This window comes from Sinocyclocheilus anshuiensis, unplaced genomic scaffold, assembly GCF_001515605.1.
Source record: "Sinocyclocheilus anshuiensis isolate Anshui unplaced genomic scaffold, SAMN03320099.WGS_v1.1 scaffold163, whole genome shotgun sequence".
Classification (NCBI taxonomy): domain Eukaryota; kingdom Metazoa; phylum Chordata; class Actinopteri; order Cypriniformes; family Cyprinidae; genus Sinocyclocheilus; species Sinocyclocheilus anshuiensis.
This window is the reverse complement of record NW_015548223.1, coordinates 675,358-695,170: the sequence shown is the minus strand read 5'-3', so window position 1 is coordinate 695,170 and position 19,813 is coordinate 675,358. Positions and strand designations below refer to the sequence as shown.

General features: G+C 32.8%; 1 protein-coding gene across 1 annotated transcript in view; it reads right to left on the bottom strand.

Annotated features, from left to right (window-relative positions):
- Positions 1-19,182, bottom strand: part of LOC107654297 (scavenger receptor cysteine-rich domain-containing group B protein-like) — a 22,544-nt gene extending 3,362 nt beyond the window's left edge. The window contains exons 1-10 of the mRNA XM_016441321.1: positions 19,136-19,182; positions 14,631-14,772; positions 13,050-13,082; positions 10,889-10,927; positions 8,602-8,904; positions 8,401-8,466; positions 3,908-4,222; positions 2,707-2,784; positions 2,367-2,438; positions 1,664-1,978 (exon numbers count right to left, since the gene is read on the bottom strand). Of these exons, the coding sequence (XP_016296807.1) occupies positions 1,664-1,978; positions 2,367-2,438; positions 2,707-2,784; positions 3,908-4,222; positions 8,401-8,466; positions 8,602-8,904; positions 10,889-10,927; positions 13,050-13,082; positions 14,631-14,748 (1,339 nt within the window). The 5' untranslated portion in view covers positions 14,749-14,772; positions 19,136-19,182. The remainder of the gene's footprint in view (positions 1-1,663; positions 1,979-2,366; positions 2,439-2,706; positions 2,785-3,907; positions 4,223-8,400; positions 8,467-8,601; positions 8,905-10,888; positions 10,928-13,049; positions 13,083-14,630; positions 14,773-19,135) is intronic.
- Positions 19,183-19,813: the final 631 nt, after the last annotated feature.

The following is a 19,813-nucleotide window of genomic DNA, read 5'->3' as shown; positions in this document are numbered from 1 at the left end:
AGAGTATGTGTGTGTGTGTGTGTGTGTGTGTGTGTGTGTGTGTGTAAAAGAGGAAGCGTGCCAGAGGAAAAACTGCCCTGGAGACTTGACTTAGTTCAGCAGAACATTGTGTTGCAGTGAGGATTGTGTTGCAGTGAGGATTGTGTGTGTGTGTGTGTGTGTGTGTGTGTGTGTGTGTGTGTGTGTGTGTACAGGTTTATATATCCTGGTGGGGACTTAAACCTGAATACACACAGACTCATGGGGACTTGTGTCACGGTGGGGACCTAAATTGAGGTCCCCATGGGTACAAAAGCTTATAAATCATACAGAATTAGTTTTTTTGAGAAAGTAAAAATGCAGAAAGCTTCCTGTGAGGGGTAGGATTAGGATTAGGGTTGGTGTAGGGCGATAGAAAATACAGTTTGTACAGTATAAAAACCAGTATGCCTATGGAGAGTCCCCACAAGGATAGCTGACCAGACAGTGTGTGTGTGTGTGTGTGTGTGTGTGTATGTGTGTGTGTGTGTAAAAGAGGAAGTGTGTGTGTGTGTGTGTGTGTGTGTGTGTGTGTGTAAAAGAGGAAGCGTGCCAGAGGAAAAACTGCCCTGGAGACTTGACTTAGTTCAGCAGAACATTGTGTTGCAGTGAGGATTGTGTTGCAGTGAGGATTGTGTGTGTGTGTGTGTGTGTTCTTTCATAGTGAATAAATGGTGGTGTTGTGAATGACTGCATGAATTTCATGAATGAAGGATTGACAGCACATACAAGTCTTATCTATCTGTGTATCTCATCAAACCAGTCATACACACACACACATATACAATTTATATTAATTATATAATTATACGTTTCTATACTGTAATATACTTCTACACTGTATTTAAATTATTTAAAGATTCTTAATGTTTTTTTTAAAGAAGTTTCTTCTGCTCATCAAGGCTGGATTTATTTGATCAAAAATGCAGGGAAAAAAATTTAATAATTTTAAATATTATAACAATTTAAAATAAGTTTTCTATTTTAATATACTTTAAAATATAATGTATTCCTGTGATGCAAAGCTGAATTTTCAGCATCATTACTCCAGTCTTCAGTGTCACATGATCTTCAGAAATCATTCTAATGCTGAATTATCAATGTTGAAAACATTGATTATTATCAATGTTGTTGCTTAATATTTTTTTTAAGCAACAGCAAGGATGTGTTAAATTGATTTTAAAAAATGATAGTAAAGACTTCTATTGTTAGAAAAGATTTCTATTTTGAATAAATGCTGTTCTTTTTAACTTTTGAACGGCAGTGTGTGTATATACAAAATATTTATACCTTATATTTTTATATTTACACTTTATATCATTCTGTATTTAACCTGATAAACAAATAGTTGTACTACAGTATATTACCTAAATGTGAATTTTTTGCCAAAAAGTAGTTTTTTTTGCGGTGAAATGTGCCCCGAACATGTTTCTGTGAAATACAGCTATACATGTATGGATTTCAGTTTATTTTCATTTAAACTAATTTATATGAAATTCTTGGAATAATAGTTCCTCTACATATCAATGAGTTCATGTATATGAATAAGTATGCACATTGTATATGAATGTAAAATGCATGGCTTTTTTCAAAACTATTCATTTCGATGTGATCTTGACTATAATGTATGTCATATTTCTCTTACGCTCACAGATGACCCCAGCGTCTTCGTAATGGCCGCAGTTATGCTGTCCCCAGCCCAGATTGAAGCAGTCGGACAGCTTTTGCTCACTGCCACTGCAGTCGATGTTATCCAGCAGTATGGGACCGGAGCCGTAGCCGAAGTGGGCCAGAGGTTTGGCTGCGATAGCCGGCCCGCATCCCATCTGTCTGCAGACCACCTGAGCGTTGTTCATATCCCAGTCATCATCACAGACCGTTCCCCAGACGGTGAAGTAGAGGATTTCCACTCGGCCCTGACAGCTGTTGAGGCCATTCACTAAACGGATGCTCGGCTTCTCTGAAAGAGCCATGGATGAAGAGGGTTAGAGAGAGACAGCAGATAACTGAGAAAACATACACTGCTGTTCAAATACTGTTCAAATGTGTGGGGTCGGTAAGATTTTTAAAAATGTTTTTGAAACGGTCTCTTCTGCTCACCAAGGCTGCATTTGTTTGATCACAAATACAGTAATATTTTGAAAAATTATTATAATTTCAAATAGCTGTTTTCTGTGTGAATATATTGTAAAATGTCCATCCAATCTCTCACTATATCATATATCTAATACATATTTATTTGTTTATTTATTTATTTTTAGATTAGATAGATAGATAGATAGATAGATAGATAGATAGATACTGAGATTGTCATTGGATGCTTTATGAGATATTTGTGTCTTTGCTACCTTTCGTTGTTGAGGCTGTAGTGACCGTCACAGTTGCCGTTACAAGGCTTACTGCTGCTGGCGTTTCTGTCACTGAAGAAAACAGAGAAAAATGTGATGAAAAAAGAAGAAATCAGACAAAATATTTGTGCTCAGTGATGTTTTGAAAGGACGCCATCTGCTGGTGCTTTAAGGGGCTTATTATTCAGGAAGGTCCTGTTAGCAGGCAGTGTGTGACAGATGGTCAGATGGCCAGGCACAGCAGTTAATAACAATGAATTGGCTATTAATTCAACCGTGCATTATTGAAAATAACAGGTGAAGTTACAGGCCCTACGTACAGTATAGGCAGTGTTTATACCTGCTGTGCTTTCAGGAACGATGAACTCTCTGCCTATAGTCTCTGTGTTGATAACCGGGACCACGGTGGAACTGGCACCTGAAATATGAGAGAGAGTTAGATCTGCAATCCTAGGAATACAGTATTAATGAATATTTGCATACAGTCAGGTCTGAAAGTCTGAGATCACACTGAAAATCAGTTGTTTTTTATGTAAAAATAAAGTTTTACATAAAAAAAATCCTGTACTAAATTAGTAAATGTAAACAACAACAACAAAAATCCTTGTATATTTTGTGACAATTCAAACAATTATGCTGACCATATAATTATGGGACAAAAATGCTATAAAAAAAAAGAAGCTAAAAATGACAAAATAAAATTGCAAAAACGATGGAAAACCTGCCAAAGAAAGACATTTTGCTAGTGCTTTCAAACAGCCCGTTATCCAAGCATCCAATGACAATCTCAGTATCATCTATCTATCTATCTATCTATCTATCTATCTATCTATCTATCTATCTATCCATCTATATCTTCTAATAAACAATGCTAAAGAAATTTGCAAAAAGAATTAAAAAATAATGGGGGGAAGTGCAAAATAAAAGAGCAAAAATATTGAAAAAAGGACTAAATAAAATAGCAAAAATAATGGGGGGAAAAATGCAAAATAAAATTGCAAAAATAATGAAAAAAGTCCAAATAAAATTGCAAAAATTATGAAAAACTGTCAAATAAAATCACTATATCTGACTGTCTAATAAAAAGTGCTAAATAAAATTGCAAATGCAATAAAAAAAAAATAATGAAAAAATTGCAAAATATAAGCATTTCTGTTGAACCCCGCTTAGTACATTAGTTCATCTGAATATGGCTTAGTTCAACAGAAAATGTGCATTTCATGTGCAAGTTTTGTGAGTTGATCTGATGATCCATCTTATTTTTAATGTAAAAGCAGTGTGGACATCTGTAACTTGAATGTGTGAGGCTTCCACACACTTCCAGTCATTTTAGCTGTACAGCCAGTTATGCTGCTTGATATTGCAAACTGGTATATATAAAATCATATTATTTTATATTATTATTGTATTCATAAGCACTGGTTTTTAGCAAGTATTTTTCCTGTAGTTATTTACCTATAGTGACTGAAGAATCAGAAGTCTTGCACATTCACAGAAAATAGTTTACTTTGTGAAATAAGGAAGAGGAGAAAGAAGCCCACCTGAGCAGATGACACCGGCGTCCTCATGGTGGCCGCAATTGTGAACTCCCCAGCCGAGGCTGTAACAGGTGGCCAGGCTTCCCTCCTGCCCGTTACAATTCACGTTATCCAGCAAAATCCGTCCCGTGCCGTAGCCGAAGTAGGAATTTGAAGGTGCGCCGACAGCTTGTCCGCAGCCGATTTGTTGACACACGACTGCGGCATCCACCATGCTCCAATCATCATCGCACACCGTTCCCCAGCTGCCCTGATAGTAGATCTCCACCCGGCCCTGACAGCGGTCCCCTGTCCCCGCCAAACGTACAGCTCCATCTCCTAAAGCACAGGACGGTCAGACATGGGTTTAGGAACAACCGTATATGTGACCCTGGACCACAAAACCAGTCATAAGGGTCGAAACTGAGATTTATACATCATCTGAAAGCTGAATAAATAAGCTTTCCATTGATGTATGGTTTGTTAGGATTGGACAATATTTGAAGATCTGGAATCTGAGGGTGCAAAAAAAATCAAAATATTGAGAAAATCATCTTTAAAGTTGTCCAAATGAAGTTCTTAGCAATGCATATTACTAATCAAAAATTAAGTTTTGATATATTTACAGTAGGAAATTTACAAAATATCTTCATGGAACATGATCTTTACTTAATATCCTAATGATTTTTGGCATAAAAGAAAAATCAATAATTTTGACCCATACAATGTATTTTTGGCTATTGCTACAAATATACCCCAGCGACTTAAGACCGCTTTTGTGCTCCAGGGTCACATATGAGCGTGGACAGCTCTTTCAAAGTAATTTTTAACATTTCTATTATATATAAATTTATAATATAGGCCTATATATATAATAGAAATGTATTAACTGTCATCCCCCATTTTTTAAAATAGGCATGAAAGTGCACTATCCAAACTTAAATTGTTGTAATTTATTAACACTTTGGAATACAGACCTAAGGTTGGTCTCTTTTTAAAGAAGAAGAAAAGTAGATTATTAGAATTTTTTAGAATTTTATATAGAATTAATTAGAAATGTATTAAAAAGTATCAAAAAGTTATAGAAGTTTAAATGTACTGTAAATAAAATGCACTATATTAATTTTATTTATTATAAATATTTTACATAACAGGTTTTACTCTAAAATTGGTTTAAAATGAAAGCCTTATGTCTAAATAAGTTATGTTCCAAATTTGAAGTTGATATGAAAAAAATTGAGGTTCCTGTGAGATTTTATTTAGGGCGTTATACCACAAACAGCCACCGGGTGCCATCCAAACTCCATTTAATTTTTTTTAATGCATTATTCCGTCACAAATGTCTAGATTTCTCTGTCAATATTACTTATATCTCAAAATCCTGAGACTCAGACCTTTCCAATGATATGTTTTTTGTCAAGATTATAAAAAGGTTTGATTCTAAAAGAGCGTAATTCATTTTGTAATATGACACTTGACACCACCCACTAAGGGGGAGGAGACCGCCTAAAGATTTTAAAGTACCATTTCTATGGTAGCGCAATATCCGATTTCAAAAAGGATGAATCTTGGGCTTCTTAGCTTTCAAACGATATATAATTTATGATGATTACTAAAAGATTTGATAGAGAAAAAGGACAACAACAAAAAGAGCGCCAAGCGTCCCACAGGTGGGACGGTGACAGTTAAGGGGTTACTTAATTAAATAATTAATTGATTTTTTTGACATTTTTTCATCACCAAATACCTCTGGAATATTTACTGCTGTTGCTTTCTAATGCAGGATAGATGTGTTGCTCTCAAAATACATCATCTTGGAAAACAAAAATAATGAGAAAAGTTGTATTCTTGTTTTGAAGTAAGAATTCATGCTTCAACAAGTAAGATGAAATTCTGATGCAATGATGTAAATCATTGAGATCTTTATAACATTACAGCAGATACTTCCATAAAATGATTTATCAGCAGTCGCTCTATTTCTCCAGTAATATGTCTCAGTAAGATGAGATTGAAATGATGAGAACATGATTGAGAGCTGAAGAAATAAAGGCTCCTCAGAAGATGTGAGATGTTCTGGAGGCTTGTGAAGATCATTCCTCCGCTGAGGAACAGTGAAAGTAAAGCTGCTGGAAACAAACGCTCCTCAAAAGATCATGAGGATCAGATTTGAGACTCTAAAACATGATTGATGGAGAATCAAGTAAAGCTGAGCTGCTTCAGTCCAGTAAGTGTTCATCTGTAAATATGACTACTGTACAGTTATTCTGACATTTACTTTATGAAAATCAGTAAAGATTTGACAGCAAAAATCACGAGCTGAAGGTGGATGTTTGTACAATTATATTAAAGGACCTTTTATTACTATCAATCAGACGACAGAAGGCATGGAGTAGATTGTGTGCAGCAGGTTTTTCAACAAAGTTTTGATCATTTAGAGATCTTGGAGATGCCTATATTCACTGTACTTTTATCTATTATGTAAGAATTTTTTCCAGAAACATTATGAAATCATTGTGAAACCCCTATTGTTTGTCCAACAGAAACCCTAGTCCACAATTATCTACACTTTGCTCCTAGAAATCATATAGATTGCTCCATAGAGGGTGTGGGCCAGATAATCTGTAATATTATTCTGCTGAGTTTAACTTGGCATTGAATATGATGCAAACGGAGGGCTACGGTTTCAAGCAAACGCACACTGATGTGCCTCGTATTGGTTTATTGAGCGACGCCACCACATGGACACAAAGCCAGTCTTGTATTGCCAGAGGAACAATACCTCAACGGTGATTCCATGCTGTGAAAATGCCATTAAATTCCCCAAACAAATTCCCATAAGGCTATGTTACTTTCTTTAGCTGTCATAATCTCTGAACTAGATATGGGTGGCTGCCTCTCATGACTGAAAGAGGATATGAGAAACAAAGACAGGATGAACGTGATCCTTCAGAAGAAGTTTTGATGTGATCTTTACAGTAGTTCATCACTGCACTTTTCATTTGGGATAAATTATAAGCAGGGTAATTATAGTTAACCAAATTTAAAACAAAAAATAAAACCATATTAAATATATATATTATATATATTTAAAAAAATGAATGTATTATTTAAAAAAAAAAAAATTTTTTACTCAGTAAATGCTATAAAATAAACGTTAACTGAAATAAAACGAAACAAAATAATAAAATAAATTATAAAATAAAATAAACTTAATGTACTAAAATAGCTGGAGCACAAAAAATAAAATAAAAATAATCAAATCTATATAGACATTAAAAAATAATAGAAATGCCCAAAACTACTAGAACTTGAACTAGAATTAAAATGAAAAGAATATAAAAATTAGAAGCTAACTCTCAGTGTTATTAATATAACACTAATTATAATGAGACACTGTGCAATGATTTTGATTCAGGATTTTTGTGTCACATATTAACAAATAGAGGCCCTAATATTTTGGGTCATTCACTATGCAGTACATCATGCATGTCTTAATATATTGAATAAAATATTAAAATGTATTCAAATTTAAATGTTATTATTATCATTGAATTTAGTTATTATTACATTTAATTATTATTATTTCATTACTAAATTAAAATTGAATTATTACAATTACAAAACACAAAATGTATTCAGTGTAATACATATAATAAATTAGTAAAATGTTTAAATTCAAAGATGGAGATCATATTAGTTTAGTTTTAATCAATATCACAATAAAGTTAATATATATGGGTGAAATTTAAATTCCACAACCTATAAAGACATAAATTGCTTTCCTTTCCTTCGATTGAAAATGTTTCAATCAAACATGGTTTTCATTTATTATCAAATGTCCTTATAATATAACTCGCAAAATCCCAAAATACAAAATACAGTTTCCTATGAATGACATCCTCCTCCTCCAGGAAGTGACATAATTTTGGAGGGAAATCAACAGTACAAGCAACATAAGTATCAGATGAATTCTGTGGTGTTTTGTGTCTCTGTAAAATATTCCATCTTGTTTAATCAAATTAGTTTGATGATACTAACATTTCATAATTTTAATGTTTATATTAGTGCTGTCAAACGATTAATTGTGATTAATCGCATCCAAAATAAAAGTTTTTGTTTACAGAATATATGTATGTGTGCTATGTATATTTATTATGCATATATAAATACACACACATGCATGTATATATTTCAGAAAATATATTATGTTTATATATTAAATATATTTATTTATAATATAAATTATATGAATATAAATATAGACGTGAATACATGTAAATATTTTCAAAATATGTACTGTATGTGTGTGTGTGTATTTATTTATATATACATAATAAATATACACAGAACACACATATAATATGCAAGCAAAAACTTTTATTTTAGATGCGATTAATCGCGATTAATCGGTTGACAGCACTAGTTTATATATGTTTATATAAAACACAAAAATGAACTTCAAGTTGATATCCTCATGTAAAAGTAAAAAAAAGGGCCGAATAAACTGTGCAACTTACTTAAAGCAGAGATCAGACGGGACGGTGTGGTGGGCTCCAGGCCTCGAGGTTCGATGACATTAATGCCTGTGAGAAACGAACAATTAATGATCTCACATAAATTAATAATTACTTGAACCCATGCAAAGAAATCAGTTTTAAGCACTTGTCAAGTTGAAATGTCAAGTTGAAGTTTTAATGGCAAAAACTCACTCCACGTACCTTTACAGGTGACGGCCACGTCTTCATAGTGGTAGCAGTTATGGACGCCCCATCCCTGATTCCTACACTGACTCAGGTTCATCTCTCCTCCTTTACAGTCCACGTTGTCCAGCAGGATGGGACCGGAGCCCTGGCCGAACTTGGAGCTGCTCCCCACAGCCACGGCCACACCGCAGTCCAGCTGCCGGCACACCACGTTCGAGTCCACCATGTCCCAGTCGTCATCGCACACCGTCCCCCACATGCCGTTATGAAGCACCTCCACACGGCCCTCGCACGGGTTCCTGCCGTTCACCAGCCGCACTGGAGACCAGGAAGAGCAGGTCATTACTTTTAATATTACTGAGACACTATTATAGTTTTTATTAATAATTGTAATTAGCTTTTATTTTCATATTTTTCATTTTCATTTTCATTTTAGTTAGTTTTACAAAAAAACTTTTTTAAACAAATATATATATTATTATTATTATTATTATTGTTGTTGTTGTTGTTTTAGTTATTTTAGTGCATCAAGTTAAACTAAATGAAAATCATAAATGTTAAGTTTAAGTTTGATCTTTTATTTCAGTTTCATTCAGTATTTTTTATGGTTTTAGTTTTAATTATCTATAATAACCCTGGTAATTACTAGAACATGCAGGGTACATGTATGTTTCAGTGTTATTTTGGTATAATTGATATAATATTATAGTTTTTATTAATAATTTTAATTAGCTTTTTCTTATTTTTCATTTTCAGTTTCATTTTAGTTAGTTTTACAAAAAAAAATTTTAAACAGATATATATTATTATTATTATTATTATTGTTGTTGTTGTTGTTTTAGTTATTTTAGTGCATCAAGTTAAACTAAATGAAAATATTATAGTTCTTATAAATATTTGTAATTAGCTTTTATTTTTGCATTTTCCATTTTCATTTTCATTTTAGTTAAAGTTTTAGATATTTATTTGTGTGGTTTTGTCATTTTTATTCGTTTTTAAACATGTCTCTGTATTTTTTTAATTAATTTTTATTTCAGTTCTAGTTTTAGTCGTTTTAGTACATCCAGTTAAACTCAATGAAAGCATGTTTTCTTGGCAGCTATCTAAAATTGTATTATATATCTATTATTTTATTTATATTATTTTTTTTTATATTTATATATTTTATAGTTTGATTCAGTAATTTGTTGTTTTGCACATGTATGTTTCAGTGTAGTTTTAGTATAATTGAGATACTATTATAGTTTTTATTAATATGTTGAATTAGTTTTTATTTATATTTAGTTAGTAGTATACATTTTAGTATAAATTAGTATACATTTTATGTATATTTTCTGTTTGAATTTTAATTTTAAAGTTTTAATAATTTTATTGTGTTTTTGCTATTTTTATTTATTAAAAAAACATATCTGTATAATTTTTATTATAGTTTTTATTTTTATTTAGCACATCAGAGTATGGTACATAAAAAGTAACAGGTTTTAGTTTAAGTTAACTATTATAACTCTCTAGTATGTTTTTGAGCTGTGCCTGTAGAAAACTCATGTTTTTTTTTTTTGACTTTAGGAAATTATTTTGCACCTTAACTGAGTAATAAGATTAATAGAATGTCTTTATTTTTGCATGTATTTTATTCTCTTTGAACTGTGTCAGTACCATGGTACTGAATGGTGAATTTATACATGTACCACGGTAAATACATGGTGCTCCAATTTACTTTAAAGAATTCAAAAAAGGAATAAAAATAAATTGCATAGTTCAATATATTTATATTTACATTATATTTCAAAGAATATCCTGATATTGCTATTATACATCCATAAAATGGTATTACCATGGTATAATATCCAAACAAGACATGTTGCATGTTCAAAAAAAAGTTAATTATGTCTGAAGAAAAGTCTTTTATGACTTTTTGGTCCTGGTCTAGTGCATATGAAAACTGCTGGTTTCTGAATAACACAAGTTGAAATGCAGAGCTGCACGGCTCAAATATAATGACATAATGAAGCCTGTAAGAATGTCTCTAATCCCCTTCAACTTAACGCACAATAATAAGTCTAAATATGACATATGACTCCAAAAAGAGAGCGAGAGCGAGGACATGGCATAGCGGTGGAGAAGGGATTGTGTAAACTGAGCGAGTCTTTTTTCTTGTGCCTCAGAGGCAATTATGATCCTTTCCTGCTGCGATCCGGTGATCCTGCCAATGGGCGACGGCAAACTTATCTTTTCTTAAAAGGGTGTGTTCTCATACAAAGATGTAAGAAAGGGTGAGAAAGTGAATTGCTAAGACGCTCACCTTGAGGCCGTGTTGTCACTGGGGCATTTGTGTTGGTGGCTGAGAAAAAAAAAACAGGAGAGAAAGTCAGAGAGAGAGCAAACAACGATTGTGGTCAAATTATTTGTTGAAAGGAGGTTCTTGGCCCTCCAGAGCTGCAGCCCTCTATATCTACTACATCTATTTTCCTGTAATTTTAGACTGGTGAAACAGGAAGACTGTGAATTCAGCTCAGGCTAGGATACAGACGGACTCACCGCAGAACAGATGTATGGCACAATATTACACACCTCTCGTAATGCAAGATCAGATAGTGAGATGTGTGCTGTGAATCTGATCAGATTCAGCAAATTCAGACAGTGGATATCGAATCTCAAATATAGTGAAAATATTAGCAGTAATTCTGCTTGTTACCAGTCTAGACCTCTGAGACACATTAATGAGTCACTTATTTTAGATACGTTTTAGAAATATTATGTGTAGAAATAGTGCACAATCTATAAAAAAAAATTGTAGTTAGTTTTTCGTAGTTTCATTGTGTACCATGTTTAATTTTTTTGTGATTTATATATATATATATATATATGTGTGTGTGTGTGTGTGTGTGTGTGCGTGCGTGTGTGTGTATATATATATATATATATATATTAAAAATATATATTTTTTATTTGAAAAAGATATGAACATTTTATATATATATATATATTTATTTATTAAGATTTATACTGTATACTACCATTCAAAGTTTAGGATCAGTAAGATTCATTATTATTATTATTATTATTATTTGAAAGAAATTAATACTTTCAATCAGCAAGGACACATTAAATTGATCAAAGGTGACTGTTACATTATTAGGATTTTTTTATTTTTATTTAAACTGTTATTTTAAAATTTAATAATGTTAGATAATATTTTCTACTGTATTTTTGATCAAAAAAATGAGTGTAGTCTTGGTGAGCATTAGAGTATTCCTTCAAAAACATTTTTAAAAATCTTACCGAACCCAAAACTTTTGAGAAATGAATAATAAATACAAATAAATGAATAAGACATGTATTTGAGTGCACTGTTTCTCTGTGACTGTATGGTCAACTCCAGTCCTGCTTTCATTGAAGTCTATGTACTCTTATATATTTAATATATTTATAAAGCAACATTTTATGGCATGTTTTGCTAGACCTGTTGCCTAGCTGAGTATGTTTGTGTTTGTTCAGAACATTGTGGTGTTTTTCACAAAGCGCTGACCTTCCCTTCCCTTCCCTCCTCAGGCACACTTTCACCGGGTCTCTTTGTCCTGTGTTTTGTAGCAGTATTGAGACAGCTAATGTTAGTGCCTATACAAGCTTTTGTATCAAACTGTGAATCAATGGTGCTCGATTTCAGCGCCTGACAAAGACAGCAGAAAATAGGCTTTTTTTCCCCAACACATCCCATTCAGGTCAATTCACAGCCTTCTCCTCCTTCTTATTAATGTGTATGTCGCTGAAATGTTAGTCGCTCTAATTATAGCGCTTCAGACGTGTGGGTTAATACACATATACGCTTAGTATTTGTATAAAAAATGCAGTTGGAAAAAACTGGGTGTAGAAACAATTTTAGTTAGAAATTGCTAGTAAATTTCATGATTAATTACAAGAAGAACACATTTAAACACTACATTCTGAAGTAGAAAAACTGAAATATTTTTTTCTTGTAAAATATCCGTCAACAGTCTTGTTTTATTTACAACTTTGAGAAATCTCTCTCTTTTTATTTAATTTTTTATTTTTTTAAACATGCATTTATTCACTATGGAAGCCCATTTCTGAGAGAAAAAAAAAAAGGTAATTGCGACTTTTTATCTCACAATTCTGAGTGTATATCTCACAATTCAGCCTCAGAAACAATTCAGAAGCAAAGTCTGAATTGTAATTGAAATACAAAGCTGCGATAATTTATTATTATTTTTATGTTTTTATTCAGTGGCGGAAACATACGTTTTTACATTGTACATTTTCAAATTGCTTGCCGCCACACAATGTAGCAAGTTATTTAGAATGTTGCTTCATGGTTGCTATGATGTTCTGAGTTGTTTTTAGAATGTTGTTATGTGGTTGCTATGGTGTTTTGTGTGGTTTCTAGGACATTGTTAATGAAAGGTCACAGGAAATGCAAAGGTTTTGTTTAAAATGATACTTACTGGAAACTGATCTTTGTTGGAGTTTGATATCTTCTGCACAGAGAAAAGATCAACACAATTATAAACATCATCATCAAATAACTTAAATATGACACACACTGTACACACATTATCTCACATCTTTGTTGGCGTTTGCGTCACTTGTAAGATTCATTGAAAGTCACTGATCTGCTGGGAGTTCGGTTGAGTCGTCTACAGTAGAGGAAACCACCCATAATGCTCTGACACACACACGCATCTTCTCAGATGTCCATGTCGTCGTTAAGTCTTTAGTTCAGCTGCCTTTTCACAGGTTTGCGATGAACACAGTATTTCCTGCTGTAGGCTTTACATCCTGAAAAATTGCTCTTATTATTTTGTTCCACCAGGATCTATTAAGCCTGGAGGCTGTTGGCTTTTATTTCAATTATTGTTCCTTTAAAGCAGATATTTCAAGACTGTGATTTAATACTTTATGGTTAAAACTTAAGCTTGGTAGCTGAAAGGTTGCTGGTTCAATTCCCACAAGGAGCCTTGACCATTGAGCCCTCTAAATGGTCTGCATTTGTAATTTGATTTTTATATTTTGTTTCTAGGTTGTTCTGTGTGGTTTGGTCGTGTATGGGATATATATATATATATATATATATATATATATATATACACACACTCTAAAAAATGCTGGGTCAAACCCAATTTTTGGCCAAATATGGACTAACCCAATTGTTGGATTAAAATTTTTATTTGAAAACTTAACCAAAAATTAACCCAACAGTTGGGCTAATCCATATTAGACCCAAAGTTGGGTTGAAACAACCTAGCATTTTTTTTTATTTTTTGGGAACACTTAGTAAAGTAATAAAACACTTGATGTGAGTCCATTCAATGTAGTTTTTCAGTATGTGTTCATAAAACCTACATGTATTGTATTGTATTATATTATATTATATTGTTAGCTAAATGCAGTTTTAAATGGAGTGTTTCATATGAACCTCTGATGTATTATATCATGCAATACCAGACAAATGTTTGGAATAAATATGATTTGTTTTTAATGCTTTTGAAAGATTCTCTTCTGCTCACCAAGGCTGCATTTATTTGATCAAAAATACAGTAACAACAGTAATATTGTGAAATATTATTACAATTTCAAATAACTATTTTCCAATGTAATATATGTTAAAATGTCATTTATTCCTGTGATGCAAAGCAAAATTTTTCAGCTTTCAGTGGCACATAATCCATCAGAAATCACTCTAATATGCTGATTTGCAGTTCAGTTATTATCAATTATTATTGGTGCTCAGTTATTAAAAACAGTTATTTTGATGATCTAAGTTGAAAGTAGCTTCAATATTTTTGTGGAAACTGTGATACATTTGAATTTTCAGGATTCTTTGATGATCAGAAAGTTCAAAAGAACAGCATTTATTTGAAAAATAAATCTTTTGTAACATTATAAATGTTTTTATTGTCACTTTTATCTAATGTTTCCTTGATAAGGAAATAACTAAATGCAGCCTTGGTGAGCAGAAGAGACTAAATTACTCCAAACGTTTGACCGGTAGCGTATATCTTTATATCTAACAAGCTCTGACTCACCGGTTGGAAGGAAGCTGGTGACTGCGATCAGTAAGAACGATGCCAGCAGGCAGGTGAGGATCCAGGCAGCAGATTTCCAGCATCTGCGCACACCGTCTGACACACGCTGACTGTTCATGACAGAATAGATGCAGCTGGGCACCTGCAGCACATACAAACACCTTCAGTGAGTGCTTTAACCTCTCAAGATCCGTTTATCTGCATGCAATTTGCTCTTTTTCTGTCTTCTGCTGTGTTGCTTATTCTCACTATAGTTGTCTGACACCAGGCGCCGAGGTTATTACAGTAACTGAGTCTGCTGGTCAGTGATTGGACAGCTTCTCCTCATAGTACGTTATGTAGAAACACACATGCACTCACAACATCAACAGCAACAAATGCTCAGCCTGCAGGCAGTTCTGAACAGACACGTATTGATATACGAGAGCAGGCCGATCGTTTGTGTGACCATGTGCCTGCTGATAATATGTTATCCAGAGAGGTTTTTATGCTCCAGAGATGGTGTAGAATGTGATTATGTATAAATGAGGGATGCATTTTAGTGTAGAGTCATTGTATGTATTTTTGCATGTGAAAGTCATTTTTGGATGTTTTCAGATTGATGTGCATGTCCATGTTTGACCCATTTTTCTGGATCCGGACAAACATAAAGATTCAAACACATGCACATAACACACATTTAAAGCACAAGCTCCTACACAGAAAGCAAAAAGACCAGGCTTTAAAGTCAACATGAAAATTTAACTAATTCACATTCATGGTCTTAATAGGAAAATGATCAGTCTGTGCACATAATTTCAATGCAAAACATTTGTTTGCATAATCTTTCTTCATAATGTAACTTTTATGTAATGTAACCTTCTTTTCCGGCTAATGGCATCAATTCCTGTAGCTCAAACAGTAAAGCATGATGCTAGCAGGCAAGGTCGTGTTATTCATTAGATTACTAGGATATGCATGAACAAAATAAATGTGAAATTGGAATGCAATATAAGTCCTGCCTACTTTTTCTTATCATATTTCACTCAGAAATACCAACCCGATCTCATGGCAATTTGTACATATTTGGCATGGTGGTGAAAAATCGTACATATTTTACTAGGTGACAAATTCATAGGAATTCATAGGAAGGACCACACCTAACCCCGCCCCTAAACTTAACCGTCACAGAAATAGTACAAAATCCTACGAGTGAATTAGCCACCTTTTAAAATACGTACAAATTGGTCGTGAGATAGCGTTGAAAATACATTATATTACCAACTGTTAAGTGCACTACAAATATTTCATGTTGACTTTAATGTAGAAAGTAGAATGCATGTTCATGGTTACAACACTGACCTTAATAACATTTCTGACAGTACAGAGGACCTGTAATCATAATTCTGAAAATGTGAGATTTTTAATTTTGTAGAAAAACTTAAGCAGCTGTAGAGTGGATAGAAATCAGTGTTATTTTAGTGTTATTTATATACTATTATATTTTATTAAGATTTTGAATTATTATTATTGTTGTTGTTATTATTATAGTATTTATATAGTATTATATTATATTCATATTTTAATTTATTATTATTTGTTTTTTTGTTTTCATTTCAATTTTAGTTTATTTTTAAATATATATATTTTTTTGTCATTTTTTACATATTTCAAAATGTTTATTTCCGTTTTCATTTAAGCAATACATCTAGTATTTCTTCTAATATTTTGCATCTAATATTTTGTTTTAATAAAATATCTAATATTTAAAAAAATACTATATATTTATATTTACTTTCATTTTTTACAGGACCTGGACCATCTAAACTTGATTACCGGATTTTTGTAGATGTGTAAACTGAATTCAGCTGGTTTACGACTCTGAATGTGGATCTCGGATCTCGGAGTAAGTTTTTATTATTATCAGTTTTATAAACGTAACACATTCTATATCTCTTGTATATATCACAGCAAGTTCACAACACTTCTTTTTCCTCTTTCTCTTGTTGTTTTTCCCCAAATCCCTCCTGACCTTACGCTGGAATGCGTGTAAATGGTGGGATTGGGCTCAGGATCTCGGCTCTGGGGGAGAATATGATATTCCGCGGCGCAGATAGTGAACATTCCGGGCCTCGGGCGCACAAAAAGACATTTCTGCTGTCTGTGGTCGCCATCGTCAGCGGCTAAACGCTGCTTCCTGTGAATCTGTCACTGGGACCGTCCTGAACGCTCAGGCAGCCGATGACACCGCTGGGGCACCTCTCGGGTGCAGAAGGGGGGTAGATCGTGGAGGCAGAAAGGCAGGACGGAAAGTGTTTAGCCTTGGTTGCCTGGTTATGTCTGTGAGAACCTGGGTTACTTCAGCTAGTTTACAAGGCAGCATTTGCCATTTTAGTTTAACTTGATGTATGAAAATAGCTAAAACAAAAATAAAATACAATAAAAAAAATATACATAGACATTTTTGAAACAAAATAAAAATAATAAAAATGACAAAAACACAACAAAATTATTAAAACTAAGTATAAAATATAGAAATAAAAATTTTAACAGAAACTATGATAACAGTGTCTTGATACTAAAATAACACTAGTAAGCACTAACCATCAGATCAACATGAGCCCAGTGTTACTGTAGTTAACTAAAACTAAAACTAAACCAATAAAAAATCAAATAAACTTTACCTAAACTAAAATGTAACAAGAAAAAGAAAAAAACAAAAACGAAGGCAACATTTCTCATTTCCTTTAGTTTAAGTTGATGTAAAATAACTAAAAACCAAATTAAAAATAATTTATTTAAAAGACAAAAACTAATAAAAATGACAAAAATACACAACAGAATTACTAAAACTTTAACTAAAATTAACATGAAAGCATAAAAGTAAAAATAAAATCTAATTCAAAATATTAACATTATAATCTCAATGATACTAAAATAAAACTGGTGAGAACTAACATCAGATTAACATGAGCTTCAGCCCAGGGTTATTATAGGTAACTGAAACTAAACCCATCAAAATTTAATAAACTTGAACTGAAATAAAATATTTAAAAAATTAATCAACTTATTTCTAGTTGCGAACTTGATGTACTAGAATAACTAAAACTGAAATAAAATAAAATAATTTATTTAAAACAAATAAAAATGGCAAAAACACAACATAATGACTAAAACTTTAACTGAAATTAAAACAAAAACAGACTAATTAAATATATTAATAAAACTATAAAAGTATCTACCAAAATAACACCGCTTCAGCCAGCAGTTTGCATAAATGAATGCTCAAAGGGAAAATTGTATTGTAAGAGATCTTATTTGTATTTTTTCTCTTCTTTAGGTGCCTCAAAAAGTCAGAAACCTCGCAACGAGCAAATAAAGCAACCCAAATTTAATCGAAACCTCTATCCGACAGCAACAGAAAGCACCTCCTCGTCGGCCGAGAAACAAATCCACTGCCCATTCACATGCAGTTTCTGATCTGCTTGCATTTGAAGAGCTAAAACCCTGACGCTCAGATTGAGCAGCCAATTAGCCGCTGAGAACTTTCTAACGCGAGCCTGCAGACAAAATGGTGCAGTTGTGAAGGCCTGAAAATGAATCTAGTCACCAATATTCTGTTTTTCAATACTCCATTCATGGCTGGATGCAGCACGGATCCACGAGGGAATAATGTTGGCTTTTGTGTCGCCTGTGTTTGCCCTCCCTCTCTCTCCTTCTCACGCTGACAGATCCCAGCCGCTCGCGAAAATACACCAAGATAAACTGGGAGAGAACTCTCATCTCGCTTTTGACTTCAGACTGGATTTTGATCCAAGTTCACCGTCAGAAGATTGACTTTGATTGTTTTCTTGTTTCTGATGTTATTTCTTTTCAATTAAGACTTTAAAAGAAACAGGTGAACCTTAAGTTTGAGTAATGAATATTTAAAAGAACCTACTTTTGGAAAATAACTATTGCAGAATTCCAGATTCTACCATTTTTTTTAAAGATATGTATGATTTTAATATATATAATGATATAATTTCATTTAATATATATAATAATATATTGCATTAAGTGGTTTTTGACAAGTTGTATTTTAAGAACCGATCATTTCAATCATATACTTTATTATTATTATAAATATATAGTAATATATTATTACAAAGATGCTTTATGAAAAAAATTTGTATATAAAAGTTATATAAATAATTTTTGCATAAAGCATCTTTTGTTTTATTTTAAGGGTTAGGGTTAATTTCAATGATTTTCTTTTTTCACAATATCATAATGCCAAAATATTAGTTTTATATATATATATAAATATATTTTTATTTTTGCATAAAGCATATGTTGAAAAGTTGTATTTTAAGAAGCAATCATTTCAACAATTTTCTTTTTCACAACACCATAATTTTTCACAATACATAATTCCAGAATATGCTATTTAAATATATATAATAGCAATAATTATTTTTTTTTTATTGTAAAATAATTTTTAGATGATTTTTAATTACGCCTTATAATGAGAATGATAAACATACCTTAGTTGAAAAACAGTTTTCTTCACAGGCACAAGAAAAGTAGTAGATTTTTTCCCAACAAAAATAATTTTTAACGATGCTTTTTCTCACAAAAAGGCAACAGTCCACTGTGCTCTGAATTCAGATGGCTTGCAGCTCACAGGACGATTCTCCAACTCTCAGAGTTAAACTTTGGCTGGGAAAAGAGAAAAAAAGTAGTGCATCCAGCAGAAGAGCCACGAGGTCTTTCATCTCACTAACCTTGTGAGTCTATAAGTACCTGGCTGCTCGAGTACGTACTACGTAAAAAAAAAAAAAAAGGACAATAGCATTGTATGTTAATGCCCTGACACCTCGTCCCTGCCTGGTTTATGTGAATGAAGAGGAAAAGGGAGGAGGAAAGAAGACCGGCCCTTCACAGCTATCCCAGCATCTCTGGTTTCAGGTTGCGCTCAAGGAAGGTGCGGTTCATCCAAAACGCTGTACAGGAACATGCAGGTGTGTGCTTTTGCATTGTCATTACCTAGCTTTCACATTTTGCATATAAAACCAAATTTTAAATCTTTATTTTCAGGCTTTAAAGTTCTGGCCATCAGACTCGTCCTGCTCCTCTGCTGGATCAATAGTGTTCGGCTGCTGCCAAAATATCAGTTCAATCACTTTGATTGTGCTGAAGTTTGGACAGCTTCCATGATCATT